The following is a 17,721-nucleotide window of genomic DNA, read 5'->3' as shown; positions in this document are numbered from 1 at the left end:
TACCCAAGAGTTCAGAACTTAGCACAGTAATAAGTCAAAGCCTCACAGATACTAATTCTCCCTTATGCCTGAGGGAAGTCAACTTGCTTCTTCAAATGGATACTTTACCCTGAAGTAATTGAAAGTGAAAGGGACATTATTTTCAGGTTTTTTGAAGCTATTCTACTTTGCATTGACTATTGCCAAGACCCAGTTGGGTCAAAAAATGTGAAAGGGTGAGCATTTGGCTATCCATAGCAATGTGTCACTCATCTCAAAGGAGGAAGAAAATAGGAAAGGCTAAATTTCAATCCTCCTTTCTCAAAATTACTTTGCTATTATGTACTAAGCATTCTTTGGATCAAGCCTTTAATTTAAGAAGTGGTTTGGAATTTTGTACCAGATGAAACCCAATTTGGAAACTGAATGCTTTTTTACTTGAAGCAATTTGATGCCACACAGCATAAGGACTCCTACGCAGAGTTTTATTTCGTGGAAATTTCTATGCTGAGCTCTTCAATTTTTCCCATAAGTGCAAGCTGTCTAGAGCAGAGCTTGTCAAGAGCATTTAGATATTTCTCACACTGTATATTCGGTTCTTAGCACTGTTTGTTTGTTGTGTTCATAATGGATGAAGTTCATCCATGGCCAGAGGGACAGCTGAGGACTGCACACCACCTAATTCATATGTAGGCCTGCATATTAGCCTTAAAATAGACATTCAATGGGACATGGCCTTCTCCCCTCATCCCTTGTCCCCCAGAACTGAGTGAGATGTAAATTGTGATAACTAAACTTAGTAGTGAAGTTTTCTTGACGAACTGAATGGAGTTGAACCCACATAAACTCTTACTGCTAGGTCCAAGAAGTGGATTTAGCTTTGATTTTTGATAAATAAGACAGATTGCAGTAGTCAGGAAACACCTTGTAAATTTGCCAGCCATAAAGGTACAGTTTTAACCTACAGATCTAGTGGTAAGAGTCCAGCTGAGTCCTGTGCAGGTCTCAAAGTGAATTCATGTGTTGAGCTGAGCTCTTAAGAACAGGATTTTCTTCTAAAACTGGAAATACCATTAATATGCCACTGAAAATGTCAGGGGTTTAGAGCTATCCTTTCAGAGCTCTTATAAGTAATCTTTTTTATAAATAAAGTGAAATTAGACATAAAAGGTAATAATTTAGCATTGAAGTGTGATATTAAGTACTCAAACTTATGGTAATGAAAGTGTTCCCACAGTAGCCATAATCTGTCATCAGATTTCACAGGTGACTTCTCTCTAAGCTTTCAGTTTAATGTTATACTTCCAGTCTTGGTGAAAGGTAATAAAAAACGTAGATATGTTAGATGAGCAAGTCATCAATGTGAGATTAGATGAGTATTCTTTTCTGTAATTGTATATTAATTATAGTTAATTTTATTTAGATTTTAAAGATTAAATCATAAAACACAATAGGTTTCATCTTACATTCACTCTGTCTATAAGGTAATTTTGAGACAAGAGGTGGAGGAGAAATTCATTCAGGGGTTTAACATATCTGTGTTCCAGACTAAAGGTCCCGTGTAGCCTCTGAAAATAAGGACTTTTCCTTATGTGAAATGTCTTTTCCTAATGTGGAAAAAATCACATTTTAAACAAAGTCATGTATAATTCACATACTGAAAAAATTATGAATCAAATTGCAAATAATATTGTTGAATTAGATATTATTTCTTCTGCAGATAAAAATAAAAATAACTTTTGTTCTCATTGCTGTTATGTTCCTGAACCATCCAATATACTGTCAGTTTAAAACCCTGTTGCGCTCCTATTTTCATTTTTATTCAATCTACTAGAAACATGAAATTTATTTACTGTTTCAGTATTTTACATCATTATTTTGATAACAATTTTGCTGCAATTTTTTGAAGATACTCTTGAAAGAAAAAATGTTCTTAAAGATGTTTGTTGAAATTCTCAATAAATATAACATATTTACAAAACATGTATTGCTTATGCAGGAGTTAGTTTTGTTTATGACTGTGTCATTTCAAATGACCTGATTTAATTAATTGGATTGTTTAATTAATTCAATAGACTATCAAGTAGAGCTGAGTTTGGGTTTTTAAGTACATTTGAAGAAACAGGAAAGTGTGAAGAAAAAATACCCTCAAGAACTTTTTTTTACTAAAATTACATCACAGAAAGACTCAAGATTTTGGGTTTGTTGGTTTGATTTTTATTTGGTTTGGGTTTTTACTTAAATCAACAAACAGGCTTTATTTTATAGTGCTAGCAAGGGAATTCATAAAACTCAAATTAGTTCACTTCTTTTATGCATATTTTCTGAAACAACAGTGAAAGATAACATGTTTTCAGTAGATTTCATCCTTTTTGATTGAGATGGTGCATATTGAACACATATAAAGTGTTGGTTATGGTTTTTTCCCAAATGACCCTTTTTATATCATCTTCAACTCATCTGCATGTCTTGCATCCAGCTATAACTATTGTACTCCAGAGCTAAGATTTTCCATTATTCATTTCAACACAGTAATTACTAAAATAGCTAACTGCAGCAGTCTATGCATATGTTCACAACTTTTTTTACATTTTGCAGTAAAAATAAACTGAATTATAAACAAAAAAAATTATCTTTGAGACACTGTAGGAATAAAGTAGCTGAGTGAGGAAATTAATTCATGCATCTGACACTGTGCATACAGGAAACCAGGTATTTGACCAAAGAAAGGAGAATCCTAAAGAATTATTTGGGTTGAAAGGGTCCAACCCCACCCTGCAGTGAAGGTTGGACATCTTCAACTGCATTGAATTGCTCAGAGTCCCATCCAGCTTAAATGTTAAACAACAGTCCCAGTCCCTTAAATGTTTCCATGGATGGGGCATCCATCACCTCTCTGGGCAACCTGTTCCAGTGCCTCATCACCCTCACTGCAAAAACTTCCTTTCTAATTTTACCCTCTTTAGTTTAAAATAATTATTCCTTGTCAAATTGCAACAGGCTCTGCTAAAAAGCCTCTCCTCATCTGTCTTGTAGTCCCTTTAGAACTGGAAGTCTGCAAAAGGTCTCCCCAGAGGCTTCAGTTCTCTAGGCTGAACACCCCTAACTCTCTCAGCCTGACTCCCTAGGAGAGGTGCTTCATCCCTCTGAGCATCCTTGAGGCCTCCTCTGCACTTGCTCCTGTAGGTCCATGTTCTTCCTGTGCTGGGGGTCCCAGAGCTGGACACAGCACTGCAGGTGGGGTCTCAGCAGAGCAGAGGGGCACAATTCCCTGCCTGGCCCTGCTGCCCATGCTGCTTTGGATGCAGCCCAGGATGTAGTTGACTTTCTGAGCTACAAGCCTGTTAAGATCTGATGAGAGATGCCTCTGCCCGAATTAAGATGCACATGAGTCCATATGCCAAAGTCAGTAATACAGATTTAATTTAGCAGTAAATGTGAGGTAGAGAGATATAGATATAAACAGGAAAGGGGAGTGGAGAGAGAGAGAACAAGCAGAAGACAGTCACCACCCATAAATCCAGCATCTTCCTCTTGGCCATTCTACACCCTGGACTTCTTGGTGGTGAGGGTCCCAAGGTGGTTAAAAACTTTTTATTGTCTACACAGTTCTCTTATTCTATTGGTTAAATTATTTCCTCACTTCTAATGCTAATTAGTCCCATGCTCAGTCTTTCTCTTTTGGGTTGGTGGGACATGAGTTGGCAGTCACAATTTCCCCCTGCCAGAACTTTTACCCCATTGGAGCTGACTTCAACATAACTGCTGAGTAGGCTTGCCCTGTGGCCTCCAAATTCTGCATTCTCTTTGTCCTTTGTTAGTGATACATCCTTCTCCCCCAGCCTTGTTAGCCTGCCCCTGAGTCTGAGGTAACACCTGGACAGGAGAACCACGTTTATCTTATCTCAAGATCCCACCATGGTGGCTTATTTTACTATCCAAGCTCCAGGTATCCATGGAGGCATATTTGGCAGGGGGATTCAGTGATTATTGGTGGTCAGAGATACCATCTGCCCCATAACTTGGGGTCATCTTTGATGCACGTATGTGATATGCATATGACAAGTTGCTTCTTTACACAGTTTGCCCCGGCAGGAATTCTTGCCTGGACACATTACCCAGGATGTGCTAACCAGATCTTCCTCCACCAGGCCTGGAGTCAGCACCATCCTGTCATCACTCCATCCTGTTCTTATCTCTTGGCAAGGTCCTTCTGTGGTAACAGTGCTTGAATATAATTTCTTTTGTGTTAAAACTGCTGTACAATTATTTAAGAAAATAAATGTATACAAAAACTGAAATATAGACAAGCAGAATATCATTATTTTATGTTTTTAATGTTTCCAGTGTGGTATTTTTCTCTGATGCAGGAGATAGAGCTAAAATTGGTTAAAATAGTTATTCAGACTGCACTTTATGAATATCTGCAGCAATTTATGTAAATATATGGTTACAATTTTCAGCCAATAGTTTTTGGCCACTGTATGATTTGCTGTGGTTTTGGCCTGTTCTTTCTCTGACTGGAGCTCTATTGCTCAGTTACTGTTTGACCAGGAAGTCTGAGAGAATTTCTTCTGGTTTCTGTTTTGGTTGTCATTACTGATAGAAACATGCTTTCACGTCAGAGAATTAAGTTTATAAGTTTCTAGATAATTTCCTATGCATATTTTCTAGCGATTGAGAGTGATTCTTTTATTAGTTGGTTCTCAGGAAATGTTGGCTAAAATCTGCACAGAGAGCAACACAGATGAGGAGTAAATACAGTCAAAGTAAATATAATATGCCTTCCTGATCATAGAAATGTCTTTGAGATATTCTTTCAAGTCTATTAGATTTCGGAGTCTAGTAGCCCCCAGCTACCCTGGATTTGGCTGGGGTAGAATTGATTTTTCCTCCCAGGGGCTTGAACTGTGTTTTGGATTTGTGGTGAACACAGGGTAGATAACATGTTTTTTTTATTGCTGAGCAGGGCTTACACAGAGCCAAAGCCTTTTGTGCTTTTCATAGTGCCACACTGGTGAGGGGACTGGCGGTGTGTGGGTGGCTGGGAGGAGACACAGCCAGGACAGGTGACCCAAACTGACCAGAGGGATATTCCAGACCATGTGACATCATGCTCAGTATGTAAAGTGCTGGGAAGAAAGAGGAAGGGGGTCTGCATTGGAAACAATGGTATTTGTCTTCCCAAGTCACCGCTGCATGTGATGGAGCCCTGCTTTCCTGGAGGTGGCTGAACACCTGCCTGCCAATGGGAAGCAGGGAATTAATTCCTTGTTTTGCTTCGCTTGTGTGCACAGCTTTTGCTCTCCCTATTGAACTGTCTGTATCTCAACCCATGAGTTCCCTGGCTTTTGCCTTTCTGGTTCTCTCACAGATCCTGCTCGTGGGGTAGTGAGCAAGTGGCTGTGTGGTACTTGGATGCTGGCTGAGGTTAAACCATGATACCACCATAGCAGAGGTGATGAGTAAGCCCAGGTAAAGAGCTAGCTCACTTTCTAATTTTCTATGAGAGACGCAGCCAGATAGGACCATTATAGGAAAAAGAAGTGTCTGTTGGAACTGCCTGGAGGAGAAGTGCTACCTGGGAGCTGTTTGGAGAACTGGGCAGTGGAGAGGGCAAAAGGAATCTTTTTGTATCCTCTGTATCTTTGCAGAGGAGAATGAGGTGGAGTGGACTGAGATGCAGTGACTCACTTCAGCCTCTCCAAGTTGGGGAACCAGCAGCTGGTGGAGGTCCTGGAACAGACAGGAGCAGGAGAGACAGGTTGCAAGTCAGCGATTTTTTTAGCGTTACATGTGGACTTGGCAGTGTCAGGGTAGGATTAGACTTGATGATCTTAAAGGTTTTTTCCAACCTAAATGATCCTATGATTCTGTGTGCACAGTGGAGCAAATATACCTTCTCTGAGTTTTTAAGAGCTATTCTGCACTCCTGGAAAATAAGTAGTTTCAGGTAGACTGAACTACTTGAATGTCTTTGGTGTTATCTTGGAATGGCTGAGGAGGTACAGTGAAAAGTGTGGCAGCAAAAAGGTCAATAACTAGATGATTTTTGAATTAGAAATGTAGCTAAATTTATCCAATAATGCCTGGTGTTGAAAATTCAATAAATCTTTTGTAGATCCTTCTGTATATATTTTAAAATTCTATTGGGTTTCAGCAGGCAGAAAACACTGTGAGGAAAATCCCCCCTCTAGCAGAACTGTTGCTTCTGTTAATAACACACTACTGAGAAAGCAGTGCATAGGTATATAAAGAATTCTTTGTGAGGGAGGATTTGTTAATTTTTAAAAGGGGAGATGTGGGACAAACTTGTGTTTCAATTCAAGTCATTGTGAATTTAGGCAACTCAGTGGAGCATACAGAACTCAGTGCTGTAAGATACTGAACCTAAGGGCTGTGATCCAAAAAAGCATTTAAATACCTGCCTACTGTCATGCTCCTGAATAATCTTATAGGAGGAAATGGATCTTTTTTATATTCTTGAAGGTGTATTTCAATGTGCTTTTCTGAAATAGGTCCTTAGTACATTGTGGGTTTGAGCCCATGAGAAGCGAGGAGTACCAATAAAGAACTAAGTACAAAGCAACCAACAAGAAATAACATCTTGATATATGAAGTTGCAGCAAAAGAAATGGGCAGGAAAGAGATTTAAAGACTACTGAGTACTGCAAACAAAAAGCTTTAGTTTCTTAGTCATAGAGTGTGTTGTTATATTTGAAGAAGCTGAGATTGTAAACTAGATTAGATATTGATGTTAATCATGTTACTGAAAATCAGAGTAACAATACTGAAATCACTGTCTGATTAACGACTCAGTTTGATAATTGCATGCTGCAAAGCCAGAGTAGTTCAATAATGCCAGCTGACTCTCAATTTAGCATATTCATATAATTGTTTGAGGTATGAAATGAAATGCTAGATACAACAATAGAAGGAAGGCATGTAAATCTATTTAAGAAGGTGATCAAACTTATGAAAGAGAAGGAGGAGGGAAATCGCTGCAGCCATGTGTTAAATATTTGGGTTGAATATAATGAAGTAGAAAATTGCTTCTGTTTTTCACTCTGCATAATGTAACTACTAGCCCTGTAGGATTGTTGTCTCTCTTTGGCTCTTGATTATTCATGGGTTTCTCTAGATGGACTACAGAAATGGGGCACAACATCCTGGGATGCTGGCTAAAACAAAAGAAAAGCAGGTTGTTGAATGCTGCTATTGTTTGACTAATCTTTCTTTTCCTTTGTGTGTTGCTTTGTTTTGTTTTTCCCTGTCTCATATAAAATACTGCAATCTTCTTAGGTTCCTTTGAGTCACAAAACTGCACTGTCAAAAAGACCACTGGGGTGTTCAAATTGCTTCTGCATTTTTTGTAATTGTAATTGCATTTCTTATTTGTAATTCTGAGCAACAAAATGCTAAGTGAATCAAAAATCTTGCAACTCTGTCCCAGTGACCCGAGGTAGAGCTGTCATACTCTGAGTTTTGGTACTGGCAATGGCAGTAAACTGATGCTGGTGTCTGGATAAACTGTAGGGATAACCAAGTTTTCAAAAGATATTTAGGTACCCAACCTGTTTGGATGCCTTTAGGATTTGTAGGAAAAAAACAAGTGCCACTAAATCCTCACTCTGTTTTCGTTTAGATCCTTAGATATCTTTGAATTTTTTCTCTTTAGTGAATACTTTAGTCCATTTCAAAACCCCTAAACTCCATAGATATTTCTGTCATCTTTAGATAGTGTCCTAAATTAAGATTGTGACATTTATATGATGTCAGCATAGCATCATTTCACTTCACAGCTGGAGTTTTCAAATAAGACTTCAAAACTGAAAATTATTGTACAGATTTAGTGGCTACCACTTATTTTTCACATTCATATTCTGCATAAGACTTCAAAACAAAAATTATATATGGAGGGAATAAGAGCCTAGATCTGATTTTCATGCATGTGAATTGCTGAGCAGTGCCTGCCAAGAGGGTGGTGGGCTACTCCCCCTGCCGTGGCAGAGTGCCTCTTTACCCAAAACTTCATAACCTCCTTTTCCCTGCCAACCTGTGCAGCAGGAGGCGTACAGCTGAATTCTGAGCTTGCACCAAGTCTGGGTAACAACTGACAGTAAGAAGTGTGGTGAGATAATTATAGGATAAAAAACCCCAAAACCCTAAAGACTCTGTCAGCAGTGAGTGATCTCTCTGTTATCCTAGGTTTAATACTCCTTTTTCTGTCTAGAGCTTCTGCAGACTTGACATCTGCAGAGCACAGTATCAGTAGATTGTTCAGGGAAAGTGAATTAAGAGCTTCCAAAAAAAATTAAATTCAAAGTCCTTGGAATATTTTTATTCAAGTGAAGAGCTTGCAAATTGTACAGTAGTATTTCCTTTATACAACCAAATCTAATTTATCACAATAAACTTCTTGCAGTGTAATAGCAAACTAGTTCATTTAAACTTGTGTGCGAGGATTTCCAGTGCAGCTAATTTATGGCCATCGTGCACGCTCCATTACCTGGATTCTGACACAGGCAGTGAAGTTATTCTTGCTGTAAACATTTTTAGGAGTGAGAATTTTGAGGACTGGACCTTCAATTTGTTTACCAGTTGGGTATAGTTTTTGTTGCCTACAAGGAAATGAAACCAACTTTTGCTAGCTGAGATTCTGAATCATGTTTTTCTAAATGGTATTTGATCAGTTTTATGTGTAAAGCAGTGCTTGCTTAATACTTTTTTTCTCCTACTTTTTATTAGGGCCCCCTCAGCGAACAGTTTCCCCCAAACAAGACCATGAAGAAAGGAAGCACGACAAAGTTTTGGACAAGGGCAGTGAAAGTGGGACTTCCTGTAACGAGTTGTCCACCTCAAGCTGTGACAGCCACTCGGAAGCGAGCACCCCTCAAGAAAATGCCTCCAGCACTCAGCCATCCACAGCCCACCAGCCAAACACTCTGACGCTGGATCGCCCATCTAAGAAGGCCCCGGTGCAGTGGATGCCAGCGCCAGACAAACGCAGGAACAGTGAACTCTTTCAAACTCTCATTAGCAAGTCCAGAGAAACAAACCTTTCCAAAAAGAAGGTGTGTGAGAAGCTGAGCGTTGAGGAAGAAATGAGAAAATGTATTCAAGATTTTAAAAAAATCCACATTCCAGATTACTTTCCAGAGCGCAAACGTCCCTGGCAGTCTGAACTCTTACAGAAATATGGGTTATAGTAATCAACTGTTTCCTGACGTATCTCTGAGGCATTTGATGTTTGTTACATATATATAAAGATAGAAATTTTAAAAATGCAAAAGGTGTCTCATCTAAACCACTTCATAATAGCAAAGAAAAAAATTGCATGGTCAAGAAAGATGGTTTTTGAACCACAGTCTGTTGAGCTTCATTATTATTTTGGAACATAACAAATAAAAAATCTCAATCATCAGTTAACACCTCATTTTATGTCACCATTAAAAATGACTCAGACTTACTAAGGATGAAGACATACAGGGTTTAAAATTCAATTGAACTGGTTTTGGAACTAATTCCCAACATTCTCTCAATGTTAATGCAATAAATCAAATACCTATTTTGCATGAGCACAATATTACACATAAATCACACAAGAGCAAGAGGTTGTCTGTTGCTTGGAGAATTACTTGTTTGATACCAAGCCTATAAACGTAAAATGTCTAAGGGATTGAATTTATTTGTTCTGGATCTGTGATTTTTTTGTGTGTACAGTGTTCTTTCTGTATGTAAGGATGGTGTAAATATGCCTTATATTGTTTTATTATTGCACCAACAACGTTCATCTATTAGTGCTTGTCAGGATTATTTCTGTGAAATGCGAATTTATGGCAGATTGTGAAAACTGGTTTGATGGTCTGAAAGTTTTTGTTATGTTAGTCGCTAAAAATGGAGAAAAATAAAAGAAACTTTAATGTATTTATTAAAAGAACCATCTAGTAGATTTTCTTGGCTGTTGTTGCCTCTCCTTTTTAAATAGAGTCAAACAAGTTTTTACTTTTGTTCAGTGTTTTTGTAACTACTCTGCTGGAAATAAAAAAACAAAACAAAAACATATCTCAAGAGTGAGAAAAAATATTTAGGGTAGTGCAGTTTAATTGGAACTGCCATACAGACCCTAAGAGAAAGAGAGTTATGCTAAGAAGCAGAAGAGGATGAACTAAAAATCTGAGTGGTTTTACTAGCAGAGCGGAAAGCAGTTCCAATTTGACAAGTTCACAAAAATCAGCTTAGAAATAGAAAATTTAGAATACCACAGCAGAGTGTGCTACATTTACAAATGAAAAGTTTCTGTGAATAGTCAGCTCTATATGGCAAACCTGTTATCTCAGCCCAGATACGGGAAAATAAATTCCTTTCTCATTACAGAAACACCAAGAAGACAACTGTGGTTCAGACAGCCACAGCTGAAATGGATAAGGACTGCTGGAGTTCACAAAAGAGCTGCTGAGTTCTTACAGATTTCAAATTATTACTGTGAGCACACAAATGTACACATCCACATTTAGAAGGGTTAATCTCCATACATGCTCTATAGCACAAACTGCACAGTTGTATAAGAATAGGTGGTTTCCACCTTATGGTAATTTTAAATGGTTTAGCTAAAATGGTTTGTTGTTTTTAAATGGTTTTAGATAAAGAGGACGTCTTGAATTATAATTTCCAGGGTTATTCCTGATACCTGTATTACTTTTTAGTCCTCTAAAAGGCCACTTTAAAAAATTTCTAATAGTTTTTTAGAAGCAACATCATTCACTAATTCTTTTCTTAACCCATCTAACTAGTTGTTCTCCTATTCAGATAGTTGGCTTCAACATATTTTGACAACATTTTAATAACTTGAAGGACCACATCTGGCGTAATTCTAGTCTGAGCTGATGCAGACCAGTATGAGACCATTTGGCATCTCAGGTTTGCCTTCATGTTCCTTGCTTGCTTCTTCCTGGTCCCAAAGACCCATTCTTTCTTTTGAAAGTTTAATACTTCTTAGACAAGGTTATACTTTACTTTCTATCTTTTCTAATCTTTGGATTCCTATTCTTTACCTGATGAAGCTTCCAAATGTTTAATCATCACTTATCCTCCAGTGGATACAATTCTAGTTTTACTTACTCCAAAGTTAGACTGAGAGCTCTGTTTCCACCTGGGATAATACATTTTAGATATAGACAGCATCTTGAGCATTCCTAGTAACCCTTGTTGTTGAATTTGGAGGTTTTGCTTTGCCTTCCTAGTTATTCTCAGTATTCCAGGAAATGACTGCCTGAGGAATGCTTAGGTGATTTTTTCACGTATCTATTGGTTTTAATTTGTCAGTATATAAATATTTTTATGAGCTATTTTTTTCTATTATTATACTGCCTAAAATTTCTCAAAACATATTGATTCATTCTTGTGGAGAACAGATACATTGATATGTGTTTTTAATACGTAAGTACTTGTAAGACTTTTGATAACCACTTTCCGTGTGTTCATGAGGCGTGAGTGATGTGGCAGGTGAATGACATTACTGCTACTTGGTAACCACAGTGTCATCTTAAGACAAAATTATTTGGTTATGGAATTAGACAGTGTATACTGTCCTTCTTTCAGAGTGAAAAATTCCAATGTGTTGTAGTCAGAAAGAGGGGGGAGGAACCACAGGTCATGACAATCCCTCAGTTGTATTCTCTAATTCCTGTCACACTTTTCACCCAGTTAAAGCTCTAACCCTATCCTTGTAATTATTATTCTACAGTTTTCAGACAATTAGGGAGAACACAAGCTGAGACATTCAGTGGAAGCTGTGGGTGTTGAGATGGCTACAGTTGGTTGAAGGCTCCCAGGTGTTACAAGAGAATTGTATATTAAAAGCACTTGGAGGGTTGATTGTTTCCTATTGTCTTACGTTCTTCCTATGTTCCAATGATAGCTGCTTTTTCTTCTTTCATTTTAGTCTTCTTTTTCTCTTTTCAGCTGTTCAATTTGTTACGCACTGGAATAGTCTACCATTGCAATCTGCACGTTTTATTGGGTTTCAGCAGAGGCAGTCAGCACACTAAATATCCACTCCATTTGAAGTTTATGAAGATAATGTTTTTCGGAAAAAGAGAACCTGAAATAAATCCAAATGCTGATATTGGTTGATCCTCAATTATAATCACAGAATGGTTTGGGTTGGAAGGGACCTTTCAAAGGTCATCTAGTCCAACCCTCCTGCGATGATCACAGACATCTTCAAATAAATCAGGTTGTTTGGAAACCTCTTCCAGAGTCTTACCACCCTCATCATAAAAAATATCTTACTGATAACTAGTCTGAGTCTACCTTCTTAGTTTAAAACCATTAAGCCTTTTCCTTTCACAACAGGCCCTACTAAGCATTTGTCCAAGTCTTTCTTATAATCTTGTATTTTCTTATTATCAGATCTGTGTCTCTCCAGGTCAGAGGGGAGGATGTTGTGGGTACTGTGTCAAGGCCTTACGTAAGTGCTGATAGATCTGTAGCTCTTCCCTTCCACTGATGCAGTCACTCCATCATAGAAGACCCCTGGAAGTTCAGGAGGACTCTCCCTTGGTGAAGCTGTGCTGGCTGTCTACCATAGCACAGCTTCTAAGAGGATCTGTCCCATGATCTTCCTGGACACAGAGGTGAGGCTGACAGGTCAGTAGTTCCCATGATCCTCTTTCCATCCTTTTCAAAGATGGGTGTCAATTTTGTTTAGTGTAATTAAAGACTAAGTAGTTTAAGTGAATGATTTAGTGGTAGGTTTAGGTGGTAACTGCTTTGATAAAAATTATTTTAAAAATTAAATAAGAAAAAATACAAAGAAGTAATTTAACATGTAAATTAAGCAAGCATATTTCTGGAAGGAAAGCAATAGAATTCTTGCTTCTGCAGATTTTCTGTCTAAATCAACACAGCTCCTTACATTTTGGTCTTATTGAAAATTCAACGTGGAATACGTATCCATTATGTTTTTTCAATGAGTTTAATTCTTAATATTTAACATGGTCAGAAATATGGATTGGTATAGACTAGACTAAACATTTGAAACTGATAAAAAAAATCTTCCTTTATAAGTAATCTCACAGTTAAGCTAATATTTAATGAGAGTAATTAATTAGAATCTGATGCTACAGTAATGTTGTTATTATTGCTCATACTTATTTGCTAGACAAGTGAGTTTTAAGCCCTCATCATAAATGTTACATGCAGCAGTTTTTATTGTTGTAACTGAATTATGGGGACTAGAGATAGTTTTGCCATACAGTGATGTTTACCTTTGAAAATGTGTGAACAAAGCTCAGAATGACATGCTCGACTAGTCTATTACTGAAGGATTATTGCATTAACAAAAATGTTTAAGTATTAGAATAATTGAAATTAATTCTAAAATAGAATTTTAGAATTCACTTTGATTTCCTTTGAATGAATACAATATGAAAAATTGCATAAAATGCATAATTTTATGGCCTCCTGTAAAAAAAATAGTGCTTATGCAATATAGTTTGACTTGCTAATGTTGTCTTTGTTCAAGTAATGATATTTAAAAATAAGCTTCCTACTGGAGGTGGAAAACCCAAATTAGTAACGAGAGGGCAATGTTGAGTTCCTTTTACAAGTGACTCATGTCCTGAACCAGGCTTTTTGGGATGCTCAGAAATTATCAAGAATACTTCAGGTTTCTGCAGGATTGTACCACTGATGGGCTCATCATAAAAATAACATTCACTCATTACTTCAGCTTATATATTACAGGCCAGCAAGTAGTTTCTCATTTTCCAGGATCTGTTATCTAGAAGAGGCTTTCACCCTGCTTCATATTTTCCACTCCGCCCCTCTCTTTTTCATTGTTACCATGGTCATCCATAGAGTCACTTTTATTTAAGAGCTTATCTGTTTCTTGCCTGAAGACACGTATTCAAATTCAGAAGAGACTAGACTACACTGGAAATTGGTGGGGGAAGCTGGACACACTGGCAGTGTTATTGGTTTGAATAACTTCAGCACTGCTGGCAAGAAGATGCTATAAAGCATAAGCTGGAAGGCAAAGTCACATTGCCCTACAGCTTGTGGTCTGTTTCAGACTGTCAGGTGGCACCTTCCTTTAGCAAAGACCAGTCCTCCAGTGAAACAAGCCACAAAGTCATTATTCACTGATAAATGAACCACTGCTGCTGTCAGTGTCCTGTTGGCCACCTACACCTGCTGTGTGTTGGTACTGCAGCTAAACTGGACACCCCAGTTCAGAGATGGTGCTGCTGGGCTGCACGAGGCTGGTGAGGCAAGAGCTGGGGGAGCTTTTCCTCACACCATACACCCATTCATGGGGATATCAAGTTTGTTGCAGGCTGTTGTAGTTGGTACTTGCCTTCATACCAAAACACCTTGCATCACTATCTGAAGTGGGATTCTTGTTTTATTCTGGTGGATCATTACTGTTTGCACAGAAAACAGCCATTCAGTGGGACCAAATCCCAGTATTCGCGTGTGTAGAACCATAGCAGAAGATGGCAATCTCTCCTGCTTTAGCAAACTCTTCCTTCTTTGAAATTGGGCTTGTGACAGCATGAAATTGGGCGCTGAGAAAAGAGAGTACAAATGGTGCCCAGAAGAGAAACAGCACCGACTGTGTTCCCATCTGTTTGGAGCCTGGCACCCTGGCGATCCTCAGCTGCAGGCGTTAGGTTGTGTAAGGCACACTGGGGAAAAGCACAAATGGACTCAATACAGTTAGTGATGAATATAACAGAAAAAGTATTTGAGAGTTTTCTCCTCCCCTAGGGACTCTTCCTGTTCTTACTGGGCCATCACTTTGCCTCAGATAATAAGAAAAAAGAATTACAAAAAACAATAATTGACCAGATGGATATAGTGGGAATATCTATGTCTCTATGTTGTATTGCCTATTAAAGTTTCTGTTTCTTCACCATGTTAATGTTACTTTATGTTCTTTTATATACATAAAAGGGAAATGTAGAAATAGCTTGATGGAATTCGTTCTAAGACCCTAGTTCATATAATCCTCCACAGATAGATGAAGTTCTAGCAGTGAGCATGTTAAGTGTTTCAATTACAGTGCAGTATAATTTTTAGCAAGCAGTCACCCCAGAATAGATGAGTGCCGGTAACAAGAAGTAAATTAAATTTACATAGAAGGAATGGAAATCATAAATATGCAATAAATAATTTTCCAGATTCCAAAGCAACATTTAATTCTGAAATACTATCACTTACCTCTTATGTGCTTAGCATGCATTCCATTCATTATTTTAACACCAATCAATTGATAATGTGCTCCAAACTTAGATTTCTCCTGATATATTGCTGAAAGATTGTTTTCTTAATAAATATATACTGTACATAGTAAATGTAAAGTTTTGAGAGCAGGGCAACACCTGATAGAATATTTTTCATCCCTACTGGAGTGCTAGTTTGTCCTAGGAGGAATTGTGAAAACTATCAATCAATGACCCTTAAAAGCTTTATTCCCTGTTTCTCTTCCTATTTAGGTGAATTGTGTGTTTCATATGGTGTCATTTTTCTGTTGAAGGTAGCATTTGTTTCAATGCAGCACAAAATAGTCTCTGACAATGTGGCCCTGAATTGTTCTGATTTATACCTACCCCTGATTTAAATTACATTAGTAAGCTTCTGACACGAGCAGTTTAGGTGGCTGCTGAGTGATTGAACACCTGCCACACAGTTGAGAAATGAGCTCATAGAAGATAGGGGTAAGAGTAGTCCTCCATGCCACTGTGGATTTGGAGGCATCCCAAAGGATTGAAAGCCCCAGTCCCTCTAGGACATGTCACGCGATGCTTCAATCTCTGTCGCAGGAGGGATGAGGGGCCCTTGTGTATCCTGTGCCAAGGGCAAGCTTGCTTTCACCATCTTGCAGAACTAAGACCAGTCTTCAGGAAAAAAGTTGCTCTTTCACAGATTTTATGATGCCAGTCCTGAATGTCCCCGTGGAAAAATTAAAGTGCACCTTCTTGCTCTCTGATGAAAATGTGGGTTTGACTTCTATTTTTGTCACTGAAGTCTCCACATTTATGTGAACACTTACCTGAAGCTTCCATGCCAATTTAAGGACTGTTGTTTCAAATAGGTCTCATGACTCTTGTTGAACTTCTTCCAACTGTTCAGTAGTGTTTTGGGAAAGAGGATGCACATATTCTAGTTTTGGTCATAATGAAAGGACAGAGAAAGGAAAAAACATTATTCCCTTCCTGCAACATGGTGGGGTCTTTCCATATATAGAATTATTAATTGCTTTTATATTGCAAATTTTGTCGCCTTTTTTTTTTCATTTTTCGCCCCATTGCTTTTTCCTGGAAATATACAGCCCAGATTTTCAATTATTTCTAACCAGGCTGCTTTATTCAAATATTCAGTCATATTTTACTTTTCTCTCTATTTCTAATTACTTTTGAGTCTTTTTTTAAATCAAATTTCATGAACATTCCATTTACTTTAACTTTGAGAAGATGGCAAGCAAAACATATGAATAAGATCTTCAAAGGCACAAAGAGATCTCAAATTCCCTGTGGCATTTACTGAGACTTGAGCATGTAACTCTTTTTTTCTTTTATTTCTGAAAAACTCATGTTATCTTTGCAGTGATCCCTATGCCCTTCCCCTCATCTCAATAAGACTGATCATCATCTTTACCACAGCTTCCTACTTCCACTCCAAATCAATTTGAATTAATTTACAAGTATGCTTTCTTGACATTGAAATCAGGAATTATTATGCTGTCCCATTCCTTTCTTCCACTAATTCTTTAGTGCATTTGAAAGGAATAATGAATCAAGTTTGTCTGACAAGAGCTATGTTTTAATACTTGTTGTGAGTCTGTCTTAATCCCAGACAGTGGTAAACAGCAATTGTCTGAGCCAATCTGTGATAGGCATCTCAGCAGGTGGCAAGTAATGATGCTGCTCTGTCAGCTACAGGAGAAAGAAGAACTCTTACACATACAAAATTTCAATAAATTAGCTGTACATCAGTGTTTCTGAAAAGCTAAGGAAGTTTTCCAAAGCCTTCTGTGTCCCTCTGTAAGTCTTCACACACAGTGAAAATGTCATGGAGGAAAGAGAGGGAAATTATGTCAAGAACAGAATTTAAAAAAAAACTTTTCTATGGCTTTGAAAGTGATTTGAGTGGTTTCCTCCCATCTTCAAGTACCTGGGGATCAATGTGATCTTTATGTGCTTTAAATTCGTCATCCCCACATGATTACCTTGATGGTCTGCTGATGGCCATCCTGGGAACTGAGACTCCCAAACCAATGAGTTGTTCCTAGCTGGTGCTCAGGAGCTGAGATCCTGCTTGAATTCATAGCAGCCATCAAGGGCCTCATCTCCAGAACTGCATCAATGCCCCATCTTAGGAAGTGTAGCTGTAAATTCATGGATCATATTACTCCCACAAATATATTTTATTGGATGTGTGTTACATCCCATCATGATCTTGACGGTAGAAAATTTCAGCAAAACTGCAATATTATGCGGGGCCCATGTCCAGAATTATATCTTGTATTTACTGTATATTAAATGATCAAAGGATTCTTTTCAGCTGGTAAGATACCAGGGTCTTAAGCTGTCCCATGCTTATAGGATTATCCAGTTGATGCTTTCTCACAGGTCTGAAAATGTCTCATTTTCTTCAGGCTCCTCAGTCATCCGCACATATTCAATGACTACGCAGTAGGTATGTGTTGATTTGCTTAATATCCCAGAATGCCTG

At 38.0% G+C, this 17,721-nt stretch overlaps 1 protein-coding gene across 1 annotated transcript in view; it reads left to right on the top strand.

Annotated features, from left to right (window-relative positions):
* The window catches only part of KCTD8 (potassium channel tetramerization domain containing 8), a 92,145-nt gene extending 82,913 nt beyond the window's left edge, over window positions 1-9,232 (top strand). Inside the window, exon 3 of the mRNA XM_005415635.2 lies at window positions 8,728-9,232. Within this exon, the coding sequence (XP_005415692.1) occupies window positions 8,728-9,188 (461 nt within the window). The 3' untranslated portion in view covers window positions 9,189-9,232. The remainder of the gene's footprint in view (window positions 1-8,727) is intronic.
* Window positions 9,233-17,721: the final 8,489 nt, after the last annotated feature.

The sequence above is a fragment of the Geospiza fortis genome, unplaced genomic scaffold (assembly GCF_000277835.1).
Source record: "Geospiza fortis unplaced genomic scaffold, GeoFor_1.0 scaffold40, whole genome shotgun sequence".
Taxonomy (NCBI): domain Eukaryota; kingdom Metazoa; phylum Chordata; class Aves; order Passeriformes; family Thraupidae; genus Geospiza; species Geospiza fortis.
This window is presented reverse-complemented; position numbering and strand designations above follow the sequence as displayed.